Consider the following 13693-nt stretch of genomic DNA (forward strand, 5'->3'; position numbering starts at 1 on the left):
TTAAAATTCTAGCTTACTCGAGCTGGTTTCTCCATGCTTACCCTACATTTAAGTTGCCGTACTATTGTACTGGCCTCTTCTGTGGCATACCAAATGAGTTATTAATAGGAAAACTTAGCACCCTGACCAGCTTGAATAAATACTAAAGATCTATCATTAAGAAGAAAATACTTTGCCATACTGCAAAGCACTTTGAGCTATATGTTATGTAAGAAAAATGCTTTATATTATATTATCATCATTGAAAAAATGCAACATTTTTGGTTGAACAAGTAAATAAATGCATCATAGAAATTTCATGAGGAATACATTTTATTTCTGAAGCAGTCCAGCTGCCTGCAAACTTAATTTCACAAACAACAGATGCGATATTTATAAAACATAATATTATCACAGTAATTTCACGTCACATACATTCTACAGTGTATGTTGTGAATATAAGTTAAAATCACACTTTATGTGTAAACTGATGCAAATACAGCAAAACAGTGTACTTTTCATTTACACACAAGTCCTGTGTGTATGAAAGCTGTGCAAAGTCTTCAAGTGGAAATCTGAACACAAATACATTCTGACAGCATCGTCCCTAAGAGATACATTAAATGTTTTGACATTCATCTCAGCCGGGAATGCAGTAAATCCTTAACACCATTCTTTTAAAGCGCATCATTTCCAAAAATACTTCATTTAAATAGTGCAGGTAATGGCCCCGTCAACAAAATGCAACTGTAATCCAATCTGGTGGAAATGATCTGTGCACCGCCTTCAGCAGCATACAGCATCCAGCCTTATCATCCAAACTTCATTGGTGGTGAGCTCCCAGCAGAACGGTCTAAAAATGGCTTCCTTTTTGCATTTGCCCTTACGTGCCGTTATTGTTTATTCTCAGGATTTACATTGAAGTATATTATCCCGTGTCAGTGCATGGAATGAACATCCTCAGCTCTTCACACAGTCACAGTGGTAAACAAATGACTTCAGGAGCCGGAGTCTAGTTTGACTAGGACTTAATGTGCTTGCCCTCTCCCCTGGCAGCTGCACTCAGTTCTTTGTAAAGGTCGGAGTAGATAAATCTGGGGTAGGAGTTGTTCTCCATCAGGCTGTATACCTTCCTCTGAGCTGACAGGAAGCAGGCGGTAGTTGGCTCATGGAGGCTCTCGGCGATGTAATTTTTGGTGTGGAAATCCAGGTTTATCTGTGACCAAAGAAACAGTCATTATTAGCCTTTGAAATCAATTTTTAATAAGAACTTGGCACAATCATTCTGTTTAAAATACGTTTGATGAATCAAATACAAAAAAACACATTAATTTAGATGAATACTGAATGCTATAATGGCTACCTCTTTGGGAGCTTCATTTTGAATGAAATCCTCGTAAATACTGTTGGCCTTGGACGCCATCTCTTTCTTTGACGTGAGGATCCTGAACTCCTCACACGCCGTCCAAAACTCAATGTTCTCCTCGCAGTACTCAGACTTTAGGAAGATATAAAATGCAGCTTTTCCATCTGTGGGCGGGAGAAGGAAGAAGAAGAATAAGTGTTAAAGACAAGGCAAGCACCATGAGCTGAGGGAATCATCCACTCACTGTTTGCCCATTAGTGTAAGGTAAAGGAAGTGAAAAGCCATTATAGCAGCTTTGTTTTATTGGGGCCAATAAAGGGCATAAATTCAGCACACAATTGACCTTTGAGACTCTTTAATGTAATCGTGTACCAATAGTGCGTTGAATGACTCTTACATTTATGACTGAGTAGTCTGTCAAGTGACTGCGCCCACTGCTGCACGTCATCAGCTGTCGGCCTGAGGGAAGAAGACATGGATTGTTTTAGATCATCATAGAAGAGCAGACAACCACGTTTTAATGTAACTTTTAATTCACACTGCAAAATCCTTGAATTGAATAAAAACAATCTGATTGTTCATATAATAGCTAATAAATCATTGGCTTATTGCATGATTTTTAAGTTAAATATTCTATAGGTTATTTTTGGAATATACACATTTAAGGAACTGGTGGAATTGCATTTTACTGCTTATACAAAATGTAAAAGTGAAACTGAAAATGTGACAAATAAAAATGATTGGTTTTCGAATTTGTTGTTACTTTTACTTATACAGTGTGTCCATGCTGCCATGGGGATATAATTTAATTTAAACAATTGATATCAGACATAGTCATTGTTATCTGGCTTAGTTTGTTTATTAATAAATCAATACATTCATAACATGTGTGTCAAAATTCAAACAGTATATGTCATAAGTCAAAAGAAGTGCATGTAAAAACTAAAACAGAAGTTGAATATAATTCACTATATTCAAATATAGTTCAATTCCAATTTAAGTAAAAAACAAAAAAACCTGTTTATTTCAAACTAAATAAACTATAACTACCAAACAAACAAAATAAAAAACATTCTTACAACAATGATCACAATAGAAAGGGTCTCACCTGTGAGGTCTGGTTGTCATCAGATGTAGAATTGACTTGGAAGAGTTTGTTTTCAAGAGAAATCGTATTCTGTTTCTCCAGTCTTTCCTCCTGGAAACAAAATGAAATCACTCATTAGATTTTTATAGCAGCATCATTCTGAGTTATATCTTTTACAAGACATCCATAACCCTGAATCATTTTTCAGCCAGACATTAACTTACTTTATTCCCTTCTTTTCTGCAGCAAAGTCAGTGGGGTTCATACAGTCAGAAAAGGCCATGTTTTGGGATAACACACAGGCAAGGTTCTCTCTCATGGTTCAATCTCTACTACTCCTCCTCCACTTGACAGGCAACTTTATAGTTTCTCTCTGCAGCCACCATCAGCAGTGTGGCAGGCAGGAGGCGGGCCTGGCATGGTCTTTAACGTGATTGGCTGTGGTTGCGTAAACAGTAACTTGGCCCAGTGTGACTCTCAGCCTGAGGCAATGATAGGCTGTCATTGCAAAAGTATTCCCTCCCCCAGGAGCCTCGGGGCTTCCATTACTTAAGAGTAAGGTCAAGATGTGACGCCTATAGGAGACTCAAGACCCTTATTTACTCAAATAAAGTTCAGTCAGGGGGTAATGGAACTTTACGCTCATCTTTCCTTGTGTTTTTCTTGCTTGTTTTACATTTTAAGAGCATTGTGGACAAATCAACAGCTCTCTTCTGTATTTATGTACATTTAAAAATCATTTATTTATCACCTATTTTACTTGACTTTGTGAAAGAACCACACAATAAAGTACTACTATATATAGAAAGTGCCTTTTCAGTTTGCCAGTAGCTGTCGCTTATCACTATCTCTGATGTACAACTGATTCATTGTGACTTTGCAACACTACCTGTAGTGTTCACATTGAATGAATTAGTCACACAGGGTGTGTATCAATGAAGCATTTTTTCTGTTGATGATGGCATGTCCAAATATGACAAGTTGGTACATAGATGATGATGCAATATCCTCTTACTTCTATGAATGTTTAAAAAAAGAAATGCAAGCTCTGCTGAACACATCCCTCTCATATCCACCCCAGTTCATTAAACACGTTAATAGAAAACATTAGCTCTTAGGTCAACTGGGGACTTTTAAGGTTACATATTTGAAAATTATCGGCTACATTTGTTGATATGTAGAGGTTGTTTTTAGACGTCTATGTTATCCTATCAACAACAGCTACAACCTGACACATTGAAACGTCAGTCAGCAACACGCCAGTCAAGGATCTAACCATTTATAGCTAAAATGTGTACAGTTATATTGGGTGGAAAAAGCTTTGCTGTTTGAAGGAGCTTGAGGAATTCGTTGCTGCTAGGAGAACTGATCCCCCATCAACAAACACATGCATGAACATGAGATCTTATTAAAATCAACAATACCCCAAACTCTCAGCACCATAGGAGGAGGTTAGAGGGAGCAGCACTGGCACAAGGGTGTCAGTTGCGAGAAGAAATGTCAGCTAATCAAGGTGCGTCTGTACCAATATGACTGAGATTGTGAAGCATGAATGAAACAGCTGATACTCATCAGCTGACTGAAGTTCACTGCTCCATCAGAAATCTTACATTTGCTGACAGGCTGTTGAGAGGAAACATGTAACCTGGACATCTAAAACATGTAACTGTCAACCACTTCTAACTCAGTTCAACCTTGAAAAGTGAGGTCTGATTTAAGCAGCATGTTTTTGGCCTTGAGTGGGCTGAATAAGTTTCATAACAACGTTATAAGTTAGAGCCGTTTAGGATAAAGAAGATTCCAGTTTTTGAGTCAGAGTGACAAATTATTCACTCTTGTCTTGAGTTGTTTGGGTCTTAAGCTTCTACATGTTGGACTTTCTTCACCAGCTAGTCACCACGTTTTTCCTCATTTCCTCTGCATAATATGACATAGCTATACTCGATTCACCATTTTTTGTTTTCCTTTAGCAAAAGTTGTGGATTGTACTTTACCTTGGTTGACAGGATAGTTATTGATTGTTTGCTGTGAACAACTTGAAACAGGTAGACTTGAGCACTATAGCACGGCTATAATAATAATAATACAGCAATAATGTAACTTTTTGTTTCTGAGTTTCTCTATTTTGATGTTGTTGCTCATAGATGCCCACTGCTGCTGACACAATTGGACGACAAAACTAAAACTAATCCTTGGCTAGGAGCAAATCAAATCAAAACTACCAGAAGTATAATAAATATTCCCTGAACGATCAATGACAATGATAAAAGCTCATGTGATTAATTGAATTACATAAACATGCTAGCATTTACGTACAGTCCTGCACATCCTTTTATGCACAAAACGGAAGCACTCTATTTCTTTCCATTTTGTATGGGCATCAGGCTGCATATTAATCCATTGTGTAATCTTAAAATAATGTCTGCAAAACCAGTTGTTGTGCCAAGAAGACATCTAACCGCATCATTCTCACTTTGTACTATCCCTATGTTTCCATTCAGATGCTGTTTGCACACAAAGATGCGTCCATGAACATTCATTCTATTACAGGTACAACTTGTCTGCGTGACACAGAAGTAAACTGAAATCTAAAACTATTCCAAAATAAATATTAATTTGCACCACATGATGAATGCATGCTCTTGTTAGTTTAACAGATAGTCAATAACTGTAAACATTAAAAACAGTAATTAAATAATTTCCTATCAGTCTTGAGGCTTGAGAATACTTACGTGCAAACTCATTATTCCAGTAACGTGTTGCTGGGCATCGCCATCATATCCCAGAAACATTGAAATGGTATTTCTATTGCGGAACACGACACGTATATGTACAGAAAAATAACAATTTGTTCTAGATTATCTGTGCAATAACTTATCTGCGTCACCTGCTGTGTTGTGATCATCATTGGCATCTTTCTGCTCTCTCTGCTGGGTGAAAACACAGTGTTCATCCCATGTGTTTATTATGATGTGCAGACTGTGTGTAGGCAGACGTCTGTTTAGAAGTGGAGGAAAAGCAGAGCCAAGTTTCCACCAAGGCACGAGGTCTATTCAGAGTGCTTTACGCAGAAGGAGATTCCCAGCACTGGCTTGCAGATTGTGGCCTCTTTTGTGTTTGGGAATTGTGGCATTATTTTATTTTTTTGCTTTGCTGCTTCTAGTGCCAAAAGCATGTGCTTTAGTATCAAGCTTCAAGTGCTTAAAGAAAGATATGCAAAACATCAAGGGTGGAAAAGAAGACATGTCTGCAAGGCAGACTGCATGCAACAGGAACTTTTGACAGAAAACACTTTAAATCGAGGAATAATAAAGAGGGCAAGGCAATGCACGGCAAGGCATAGAACAGACCCTTAAGTTACATGCAGACGTGGATCAAACCATGACTAAACAGAAAACCAGCACCATCTAAAGGAATGAGGGGATAAGGTGCAGGGCTAATGGAACAAGTGTAACTGATAAGGCCAGGACAGACAACCAAAACAGGCGGGGAAACACAAAGACATGAAGTAAAAACAGACATGACATAGGGTGAGAACATGTTTGTGTAATATGATATTCTCTGTTTTTACTTACTGCTTTTTTAATTCATTCCTTGTTGCCTTTCTGTTTTTGAACAGTTTAATTAACATAATATTCTTCCTTATTCCTTGTTCTTCACAATCTCTGGGCTAGGATACTACTATGCATTTGTTTTTCTGGGCCTCTTGAATAAGTAAAATGGGATTTTTCCATCGGATTGTGCACTTAAGCAGAACAAAAGCTTTGTGGCAAAGGAAATGTAACAATTGCTTTTTGTAAAAGATAATCCTCACAAATAAAAGCCGATGACAATGAAAAAACCTCAAATCCATAAACCGGTAGCACGAGGAAGCAACCGGACAAAAAACCAACAGGGACAAACATGGAGGTACAAGGAAGACGTCAACCGAGCATGGCGCAATGGGGAAGACTAGATTAAATAGACAGAAGGGTAATCACAGGACAAGACACAGCTGGGCAGGGGAGGCAGAAACACAAGGGCAACAGGTGAACCCAATGAGACAATCAGACACAGGAGGGCAAACACAGGAAGGAAGACCAGACAAAGGGACAACAGAATTTCTAAATAAAACCGGAATATAAAACTAAAATCACGACACCCTTTTAGAATCTATCTTTGTGTGTTTTGACTTGACTGTGCCCTCCCCTTCCTGTATATTTCAATGTCGGGCAGGCTATGACGGGGATCCTGGGTAAGGCTTAATATTGGATGGGAAGGCATCTCTATGGCGACTGATACATGTTCTGATATGTTGGGTTGTTTTTGTGTTACAATAAGGAACATAATGGCTGGCTTGTTGGAAGCAGAATCAGGTCATGGCCTGTTTTATGAAGCTTCAACTGCAGGAAAATACTTGCTTAAATGGATGAGAAGGTATGCAAACTTTCTTTCTATTTTTATAGAAATGCAATCATTCAATCCTACAACACCTACTTACATGTTGAACAGATATACAGTAGCTGTCAGTGTTAAAACGTACTATCTGGTCCACAGGGAGAAATGCAGTCGATCAACAACACATAAAGGACAAATCGCAGCAATTAAAACACACAGAGAAGGAAATACAAGGATTTTATATTTCTCAGGGGTCAGCCAAAGCTGGTAAAAATCCACTGTGTGACACCAATAAAATGCAATAGCCTACCAATAAACCCAGAAATATTCCTTTAGTCAATACAACACAAGGTTTAAAAAAATATGAACTCAGCTGGGCCCAGCACAAGACTGTTCTGTGCAGCATTTTTAACTGTTCAGATTAGCCTATTTGTATCATTAATTTGTATGTGATTTAAGAGATAACTTGGCATTTTGGGAAATCTGGTTTTCTAATTGTCAATATTAGGAATAATTGATGCGGCAGGCTCTCTGGATGATCTGATTTAAGTAAGACTAATGAAGTGGCAGTATTGTCTTGCAACAAGGCTTATACCATGTCCTGACACGAGCTGAAAACCAACACACTCTCACTCCCTAAGCGTCCAGGAGCGACGCTTGGTCAGTGTCCCGTGGCGTCCAGTTGTGACGCCCCGAGGCTCCTTCAGCTTCATAAACGGACGCAAAGAGCTTTCAACTGATTGCAATGTATTCCCATCGGCGGCGGTATTTCACGCTTAGGGAAGCACCGCATCCATTTATGTCGGCAGCTCTTAAAGGCAATGTGAGCGTCCATTCCCATTGGATAACGGAGAATTGTACACCCGGAAGTAAGTATTCTCCTTACTGTCGATTGATTTGACAGTGATATCTCCACTACTCATCAACTCAAAAACCCCAGATTACCTTTGTTAATTAAACGACATTGATAGATTTAAATTGTGCACAATGCTTTTGTGTTTTCCCCTTCAATTCTGAGAAACATCTTGTTTTCTCTGAAATGTGGAGCGCCAAAGAGACTATACTACCCACAATCCCCAGCTATTGTTGTGACGACGCCTGTCCTTTTTGCGACAAACCCTGTGATTAATCTTCAAGCTCTGGGATTGGATGTTGGAGTGGCAGTGCGCCAAGGTTATGCCGAGCGTCAAGCTCTTTGAAATGGAACGAAACCACGGCAGACTATTCAAAACTGGACTCGAGAACTACACATGCTGGCTATGGTGTTTCGCAAAATGTTCTCTATGGCACGTCTCTACTGGGAATTATAGTTTTAAAAGACGTTTTCGTTTTTCCCAAAATTAGAAGTTGAAGTATTAAACTGTGTACAGCCCTGGAGGTTTAGGCGATAGGAAAGAAATTGGTGTGTACAAATTTAAAACATGTAATTACTAAATGGGTGAAAATAGCTTGTATCCATAATGGGCAGCATTAATATATACCCACATGACAGCTCATTGTTACTTTGTAATTCTACTCCACTACAATGCAGAGGTTATGCTGGTATTTTTACTCCACTTCATTTATTTTAGTTACTTTGCAGATTCTGATTAATGATGTGAAATATGAACAACCCTTAAATCAGACTTTAGTTACACCTGAGTACAATTCAGGGAAAGGTGATTGTAGGAGCCATATGTTAAAATGTATATTTGAATATTATTATCATTTGTTGTTAGTGCTAGTATATAATTTATTGGAACCAGCCGTGTGAAATTAACGGCATAGACGACCGCAGCTGTTCGTGATTACGAGACGTTATAGCCGACGTCAGCTGCTGGTGATTGGTGTGTGAGAAGGAGAAAGAAGCACCGAGCAACATAGTTTTTTGACCTGAGAGAATATGTGTTTGTGTTTGATACCTTTTTGTGTAAGTAAAAAACAAACTATCCTGAGACGTATTTTGTCCGAGTCAAGCTTATTTGCTATCTGTGAGCCGAATTTTGGATTACTGGAACTACAGTGATTGTCAAGTGCCAACAATCAGGAGAAATATTTGATTGTTGGTGCTTGAGAAGACTAAACATTTATCTGCAGATCTCTATAAAGTATATTCATTAATCGTTATTCTCTACTAATAGTTAATTAAAAACTGTATATAATGGCTATTTTGCACATCCCTATCAAGATTTCAAGATTTTCAAAGGTTTATTGACATATCATATACACAACTACATTGTAGTTATGCAATGAATGAAAAACTTGGGTCACAGGTTCCTCAACAGTGCATTACAATACATCTATCAATATGTGTGTATACCTCCACCATTAAACTGTCAAATTCTGCACATTTTTTATACTATCTACATACATAAGAGTATAATTAATGTGTATAATATCAGTTAAAATAAGTGCTTCAACATACAGTAGTTAACATTGCAGGAAAGCAATATAGTAGACGTTAAGTATTTTGTCAGGCTTAATATTTATCTGTAAATAGATACCCCCAAAGTTTTTTTCTTATTTGAAAGAAGACCTTAACCTAAAGTATTCTTTAATATGTTAATAAAGGCTAATTAGTTTGTTTGTTTTGCACATCCTCATATTAATATAATAATAATAATAATAGCTTAGATTTATATAGCACCTTTCATGGGACCCAAGGTCACTTTATAAGGAAGATATCTGTGTACATCCAGCACTAAACTGTTTTATTGTAGAGATCACTTACAGTATCTTCTTGATTTTTTATATTCTATATTTCTATCATTGACCTTCTACTTTCCCCCTATGAAAGTATGTAATCTTAATATTTTTTTCATCAAATAACATTATTCAACAAAAATAACATTATTCAACAAAAATAACATTATTCAAAGATAATTCAATAACGTGCTTTAACCACTAGGCGGTGCACACAAGGTACACACAGCATACTAATAATAACTTTGTATTATTAGTGTAGGACACTTATGTATGCATAACATCTGAAGATATTTAGTTTTATTCATGTTTTTACATAATTGTACAGGATATTGCTATACTATTTCTCATGTTTTACTTCTACACATTAATATCTGATTTGTAAAACATGACAGACAGAAAGGTATATCCGTCATTTAATGGTAAGCTATTGAAATTGTGATTCCATAGATGTGTCTCCCATCACCCAAAACCCCTGACTATTCTCTCAACTCAGTATTTACATTCTTATATTCAAAGAAAATCAGTAATATCTTTAAAAACGTGCATTGCGGCTAAAACATCCAATCAGCGAGCTGAGGACCTTTCCTACGTCTGTTTCCGGTATTGTTCCTGTAATGAGAGTTCACATGTATGTTACATTGAAGGGTGGAATTGACTACACATCTTCAGAAACATAATTTGCTTCTGATATAACTCATAGCAAAGAAAGTATAAAAATATAAGTAATAAAAAGATAAAACACTGGCATGTAATTTATGTTAGAATAAATAGAATGGTTTTGAGTAATAGAATGTATGAATTTATGTTTCATCCAATCACAGAGCTTGTTGACTTATCACAAGGTTTGTCGGACAGGCTTTGTCACAACAATAGGGATTGTGGGTAGTGTAGTCTCTTTGGCGCTCCACATTTCAGAGAAAACAAGTTGTTTCTCAGAATTGAAGGGGAAAACACAAAAGCATTGCACACAATTTAAACCTATCGATGTCGTTTAATTAACAAAGGTAATCTGGTGTTTTTGAGTTGATGAGTAGTGGAGATATCACTGTCAAATCAATCGACAGTAAGGAGAATACTTACTTCCGGGTGTACAATTCTCCGTTATCCAATGGGAATGGACGCTCACATTGCCTTTAAGAGCTGCCGACATAAATGGATGCGGTGCTTCCCTGAGCGTCAAATACCGCCACCGATGGGAATACATTGCAATCAGTTGAAAGCTCTTTGCGCCGTTTATGAAGCTGAAGGAGCCTCGGCGCATCACAACTGGACGCCACGGGACCCTGACCAAGCGTCGCTCCTGGACGCTTAGGGAGTGAGAGTGTGTTGAGAGACAATAAGTTATGTTGTGGCTTTTCTGTTGACTTCCATCATGGAGGCTAGAGCCAGTGGAATCACCATAGTGGACATTTGAAAACAGTCTTCATTAGTCATACTTTGTCCGTTCTTCTCCACTTGAGGGTTGAGGAAATAAGATTGATTGATTTAATTTCCCTTTCCTCTCTCAAATGGCCGACAAATTGGCCAAAATGTGCATATGCCAGCCAAGATGTAGTGCTTTCCAGGAAATCCCGAAACCCGATACGGAAACAGACAACGTGCCAACTAAAACATTACCTATTACATTTTTTTATTGGCTTGTTTAATATATATATATAATGAACAGATTTGCACGTTTAGAAGCTTTACTGAGTTAGTAAAGTTATAAGATGAAAACACAAAGTCCATGCAAACCGGACACCACAGGGTAGAGATCTGTCAATCATAAGGTATAGCCCTTAATCATACACTGTGTATCATCTGTATATTACTTTAGATGAGTTTGTAATTCACAAAATGAATAGGGATTGAGACCATAAACTGATTAGGAAAATGTTTAATTACACTAGGTTATAAAATCAACTGGGATGTAGGATAATCTTTTCATAGACGCACTCCGCTCTGCATCAGCTAAACAGCTCGCTGCACCCGCACTGCGAGGGGGACCCAAGTTCCCATCAGCAAAAACACGTGGGTTTGCTATCCTGGATCCTAAATGGTGGAATGAGCTCCCCATTGAAATCAGGACATCTCTTTCGACTCCACTTCGAGCGATAGAACTATTAACAAAGCACTTATATACTAATAAAGGACTGGCTTATCTAAAGCCAGTTGAGTAGCACTTGAAATGTTTTAGCTCTATGAAACCTGATGTACTTATATGATTCTGTTTTCTTCAAGTTTGTATCTTCTTGGTCGAATGCACTTATTGTAAGTCGCTTTGGATAAAAGCGTCAGCTAAATGCAATGTAATGTCATGTAATGTAATAGACTTCTATAGTTCAAACCGGAGAGACGTGATGTAAGAATTACATATTTATTGTTTACACGTCATATGAATGAAATGATTGCCATGATAATACAACAGGAGAATGTAATGGTGTTTGGCGATTAGGCCCCGGTTTGCAGGATAATCATTTAGGAGGGAAAGCACCGCTCCGATGAAATCCCCAAAACCAGTGAAGTATGAAATACTGAGATGAACTGAGTTGCTTACCTTGTGGGGTGACTGGTGATCTGGGAAGGAAAGATAATAGATTAACACGTATATGAGCGACATAGTGCCGAAATCAGTGCCGGTCTTACCTGAAAACGACCTGCGGGTCGCATGCCTGGCCAGCAGGGCTTGACTACGCCGAGGAGCGAGCGGTTTCGTTTTGTAACGGTGGCCCAACGTCCACGACACCGAAGTGTACGGTGGCCTTCCGCCACGCCTGACTTCGCAGGCTATATACATCTTTTTCTTTACTCTTTTCTCTTTCTTTCGTAACTGACACCGAAGTGTACGGTGGCCTTCTGCCACGCCTGACTTCGCAGGCTATATATATATATATATATATATATCTCTTTTTCTTTACTCTTTTCTCCTTCTTTCTTTCCTTTGTTTTGTAACTGACACGGGGGTGTACGGTGGCCCGAGTCCACGCCTGACTGCAGGAAATACATTTTACACTGATACGTTTGAGCTAGGCCTGGGAATGAAATACCTGTGTGCCGGAGATGAAGCCCGTTACATGTAGTTGCAGTGTGAGACGAGACATTATTCCCTGTGGGCGGGGCCCGCGGAATTAGGACAGGAATGCAGTTTGAATATGAGGTACCTTAGTGAGACATGTATACTTGTGAATGTGTTTATGAGCCACCACCAGTTATATGCATAGATACCATAGTTAGGGTCTGAGAGATCTTTGGGAAGCCAGTACGGCGCTGATGTCTGGGCGAATGTAGGTTGTGAAGGCGGAGGAGGACCACCGTCCTAGTTGTTGTAGGGATGAGGTAGAGAGACCTTGATTAGCAGCAGAGGTGGCTGCACCTATCCTGAAGGAATGTCCCGGGTATGATATAGGTGATAGGCCGGATTTAATGAGAACTTGCTTGAGGTAGAAATTGACAGGGGCCATGACCCTGCGAACCACTCTCCCTGGAAGAAACCCCCAAAACTCATGGATGGGGCGGCATCCGTGAAGAACCTCATTGAGTCAGAGGAACGCACGAGGTCATTGTAAAAGAAAGTAACTCCGTTCCAGTGGGCGAGCAGGAGGGACCAGAAACATAGGTCTGAGCGGCAGCCTTCGTCTAAGAAAACGCAGTCATGGAGTTTGTCGACCGCTGATGCTGCGTCCAGGAGGCGGGAGATGAACGAGCGCCCCTGGGGGATGACATGCATGGCGAAGTTGAGGTGTCCGAGAAGGGAGAGCAACTGTTGTTTTGTGATAACGTGTTGCTCGCAGTATGACTTGGTGATGTCCCGGATGCGCTGCAATTTGTCGGAGGGGAGAGACGCCTTGATGTCTATGGAGTCGAGGATGATGCTTAAGAACTCTAAGCGTGTGTCGGGACCTAACATTTTCTCCTTGGAGAGAGGGACACCTAACTCCTGAAGCAGTGTTTAAGCTTGGCCAGTGAGATCCCTGAGCTGTCCTGTGGCGGGTCTATGGGGAGGAGTCGTCCAGTAGGTGAAGGACGGAGGGGATTCTGACGATGTTCAGCGGGATTCAGCAGGATCCAGCAGAGCGCTTCCGAGAAGGAATTGAAGATGCAGGGGCTGCTTCTGCGAAAATAGAGTTTGAACTCCCACTTAATACCGAACGAATTCCACTGAGACGGATGAATGGGGATGATGTTGAAGGCATCGGTAATGTCCGCTTTGGAGAGCCGAG

General features: G+C 39.3%; 1 protein-coding gene across 6 annotated transcripts; it reads right to left on the minus strand.

The window, feature by feature from the left end:
* Positions 1-294: 294 nt before the first annotated feature.
* On the minus strand, positions 295-13371 carry LOC117445237 (regulator of G-protein signaling 2-like). 6 transcript variants are annotated; one of them, XM_034080745.2, is made up of 6 exons: positions 6008-6373; positions 5320-5362; positions 2454-2543; positions 1743-1804; positions 1343-1509; positions 295-1195 (listed from the first exon to the last, which is right to left on the minus strand). In XM_034080745.2, the coding sequence occupies exons 3-6, from the start codon at positions 2471-2473 to the stop codon at positions 1001-1003; spliced, it is 444 nt and encodes a 147-aa protein (XP_033936636.1). In that variant the 5' UTR covers positions 2474-2543; positions 5320-5362; positions 6008-6373; the 3' UTR covers positions 295-1000. The 6 variants fall into 6 exon arrangements, with proteins under 6 accessions (XP_033936636.1, XP_033936635.1, XP_033936638.1 ...); XM_034080744.2 differs by having other exon boundaries at positions 5320-5429; XM_034080747.2 differs by lacking the exons at positions 5320-5362; positions 6008-6373 and adding an exon at positions 12031-13371.
* Between the last annotated feature and the right edge of the window lie 322 nt (positions 13372-13693).

This window comes from Pseudochaenichthys georgianus, chromosome 4 (genome assembly GCF_902827115.2).
Source record: "Pseudochaenichthys georgianus chromosome 4, fPseGeo1.2, whole genome shotgun sequence".
Lineage (NCBI taxonomy): Eukaryota > Metazoa > Chordata > Actinopteri > Perciformes > Channichthyidae > Pseudochaenichthys > Pseudochaenichthys georgianus.

Excerpts from the sequence above, each read along its gene's own strand:
- LOC117445237 (XM_034080742.2), bottom strand. The coding sequence starts at position 2,751 with ATGAGAGAGAACCTTGCCTGTGTGTTATCCCAAAACATGGCCTTTTCT. Across the intron at positions 2,544-2,656 it reads GCAGAAAAGAAGGGAATAAA|GAGGAAAGACTGGAGAAACA; the intron begins GTAAGTTAATGT and ends TTTTGTTTCCAG. Across the intron at positions 1,805-2,453 it reads ATGACAACCAGACCTCACAG|GCCGACAGCTGATGACGTGC; the intron begins GTGAGACCCTTT and ends TTCTTCCCTCAG.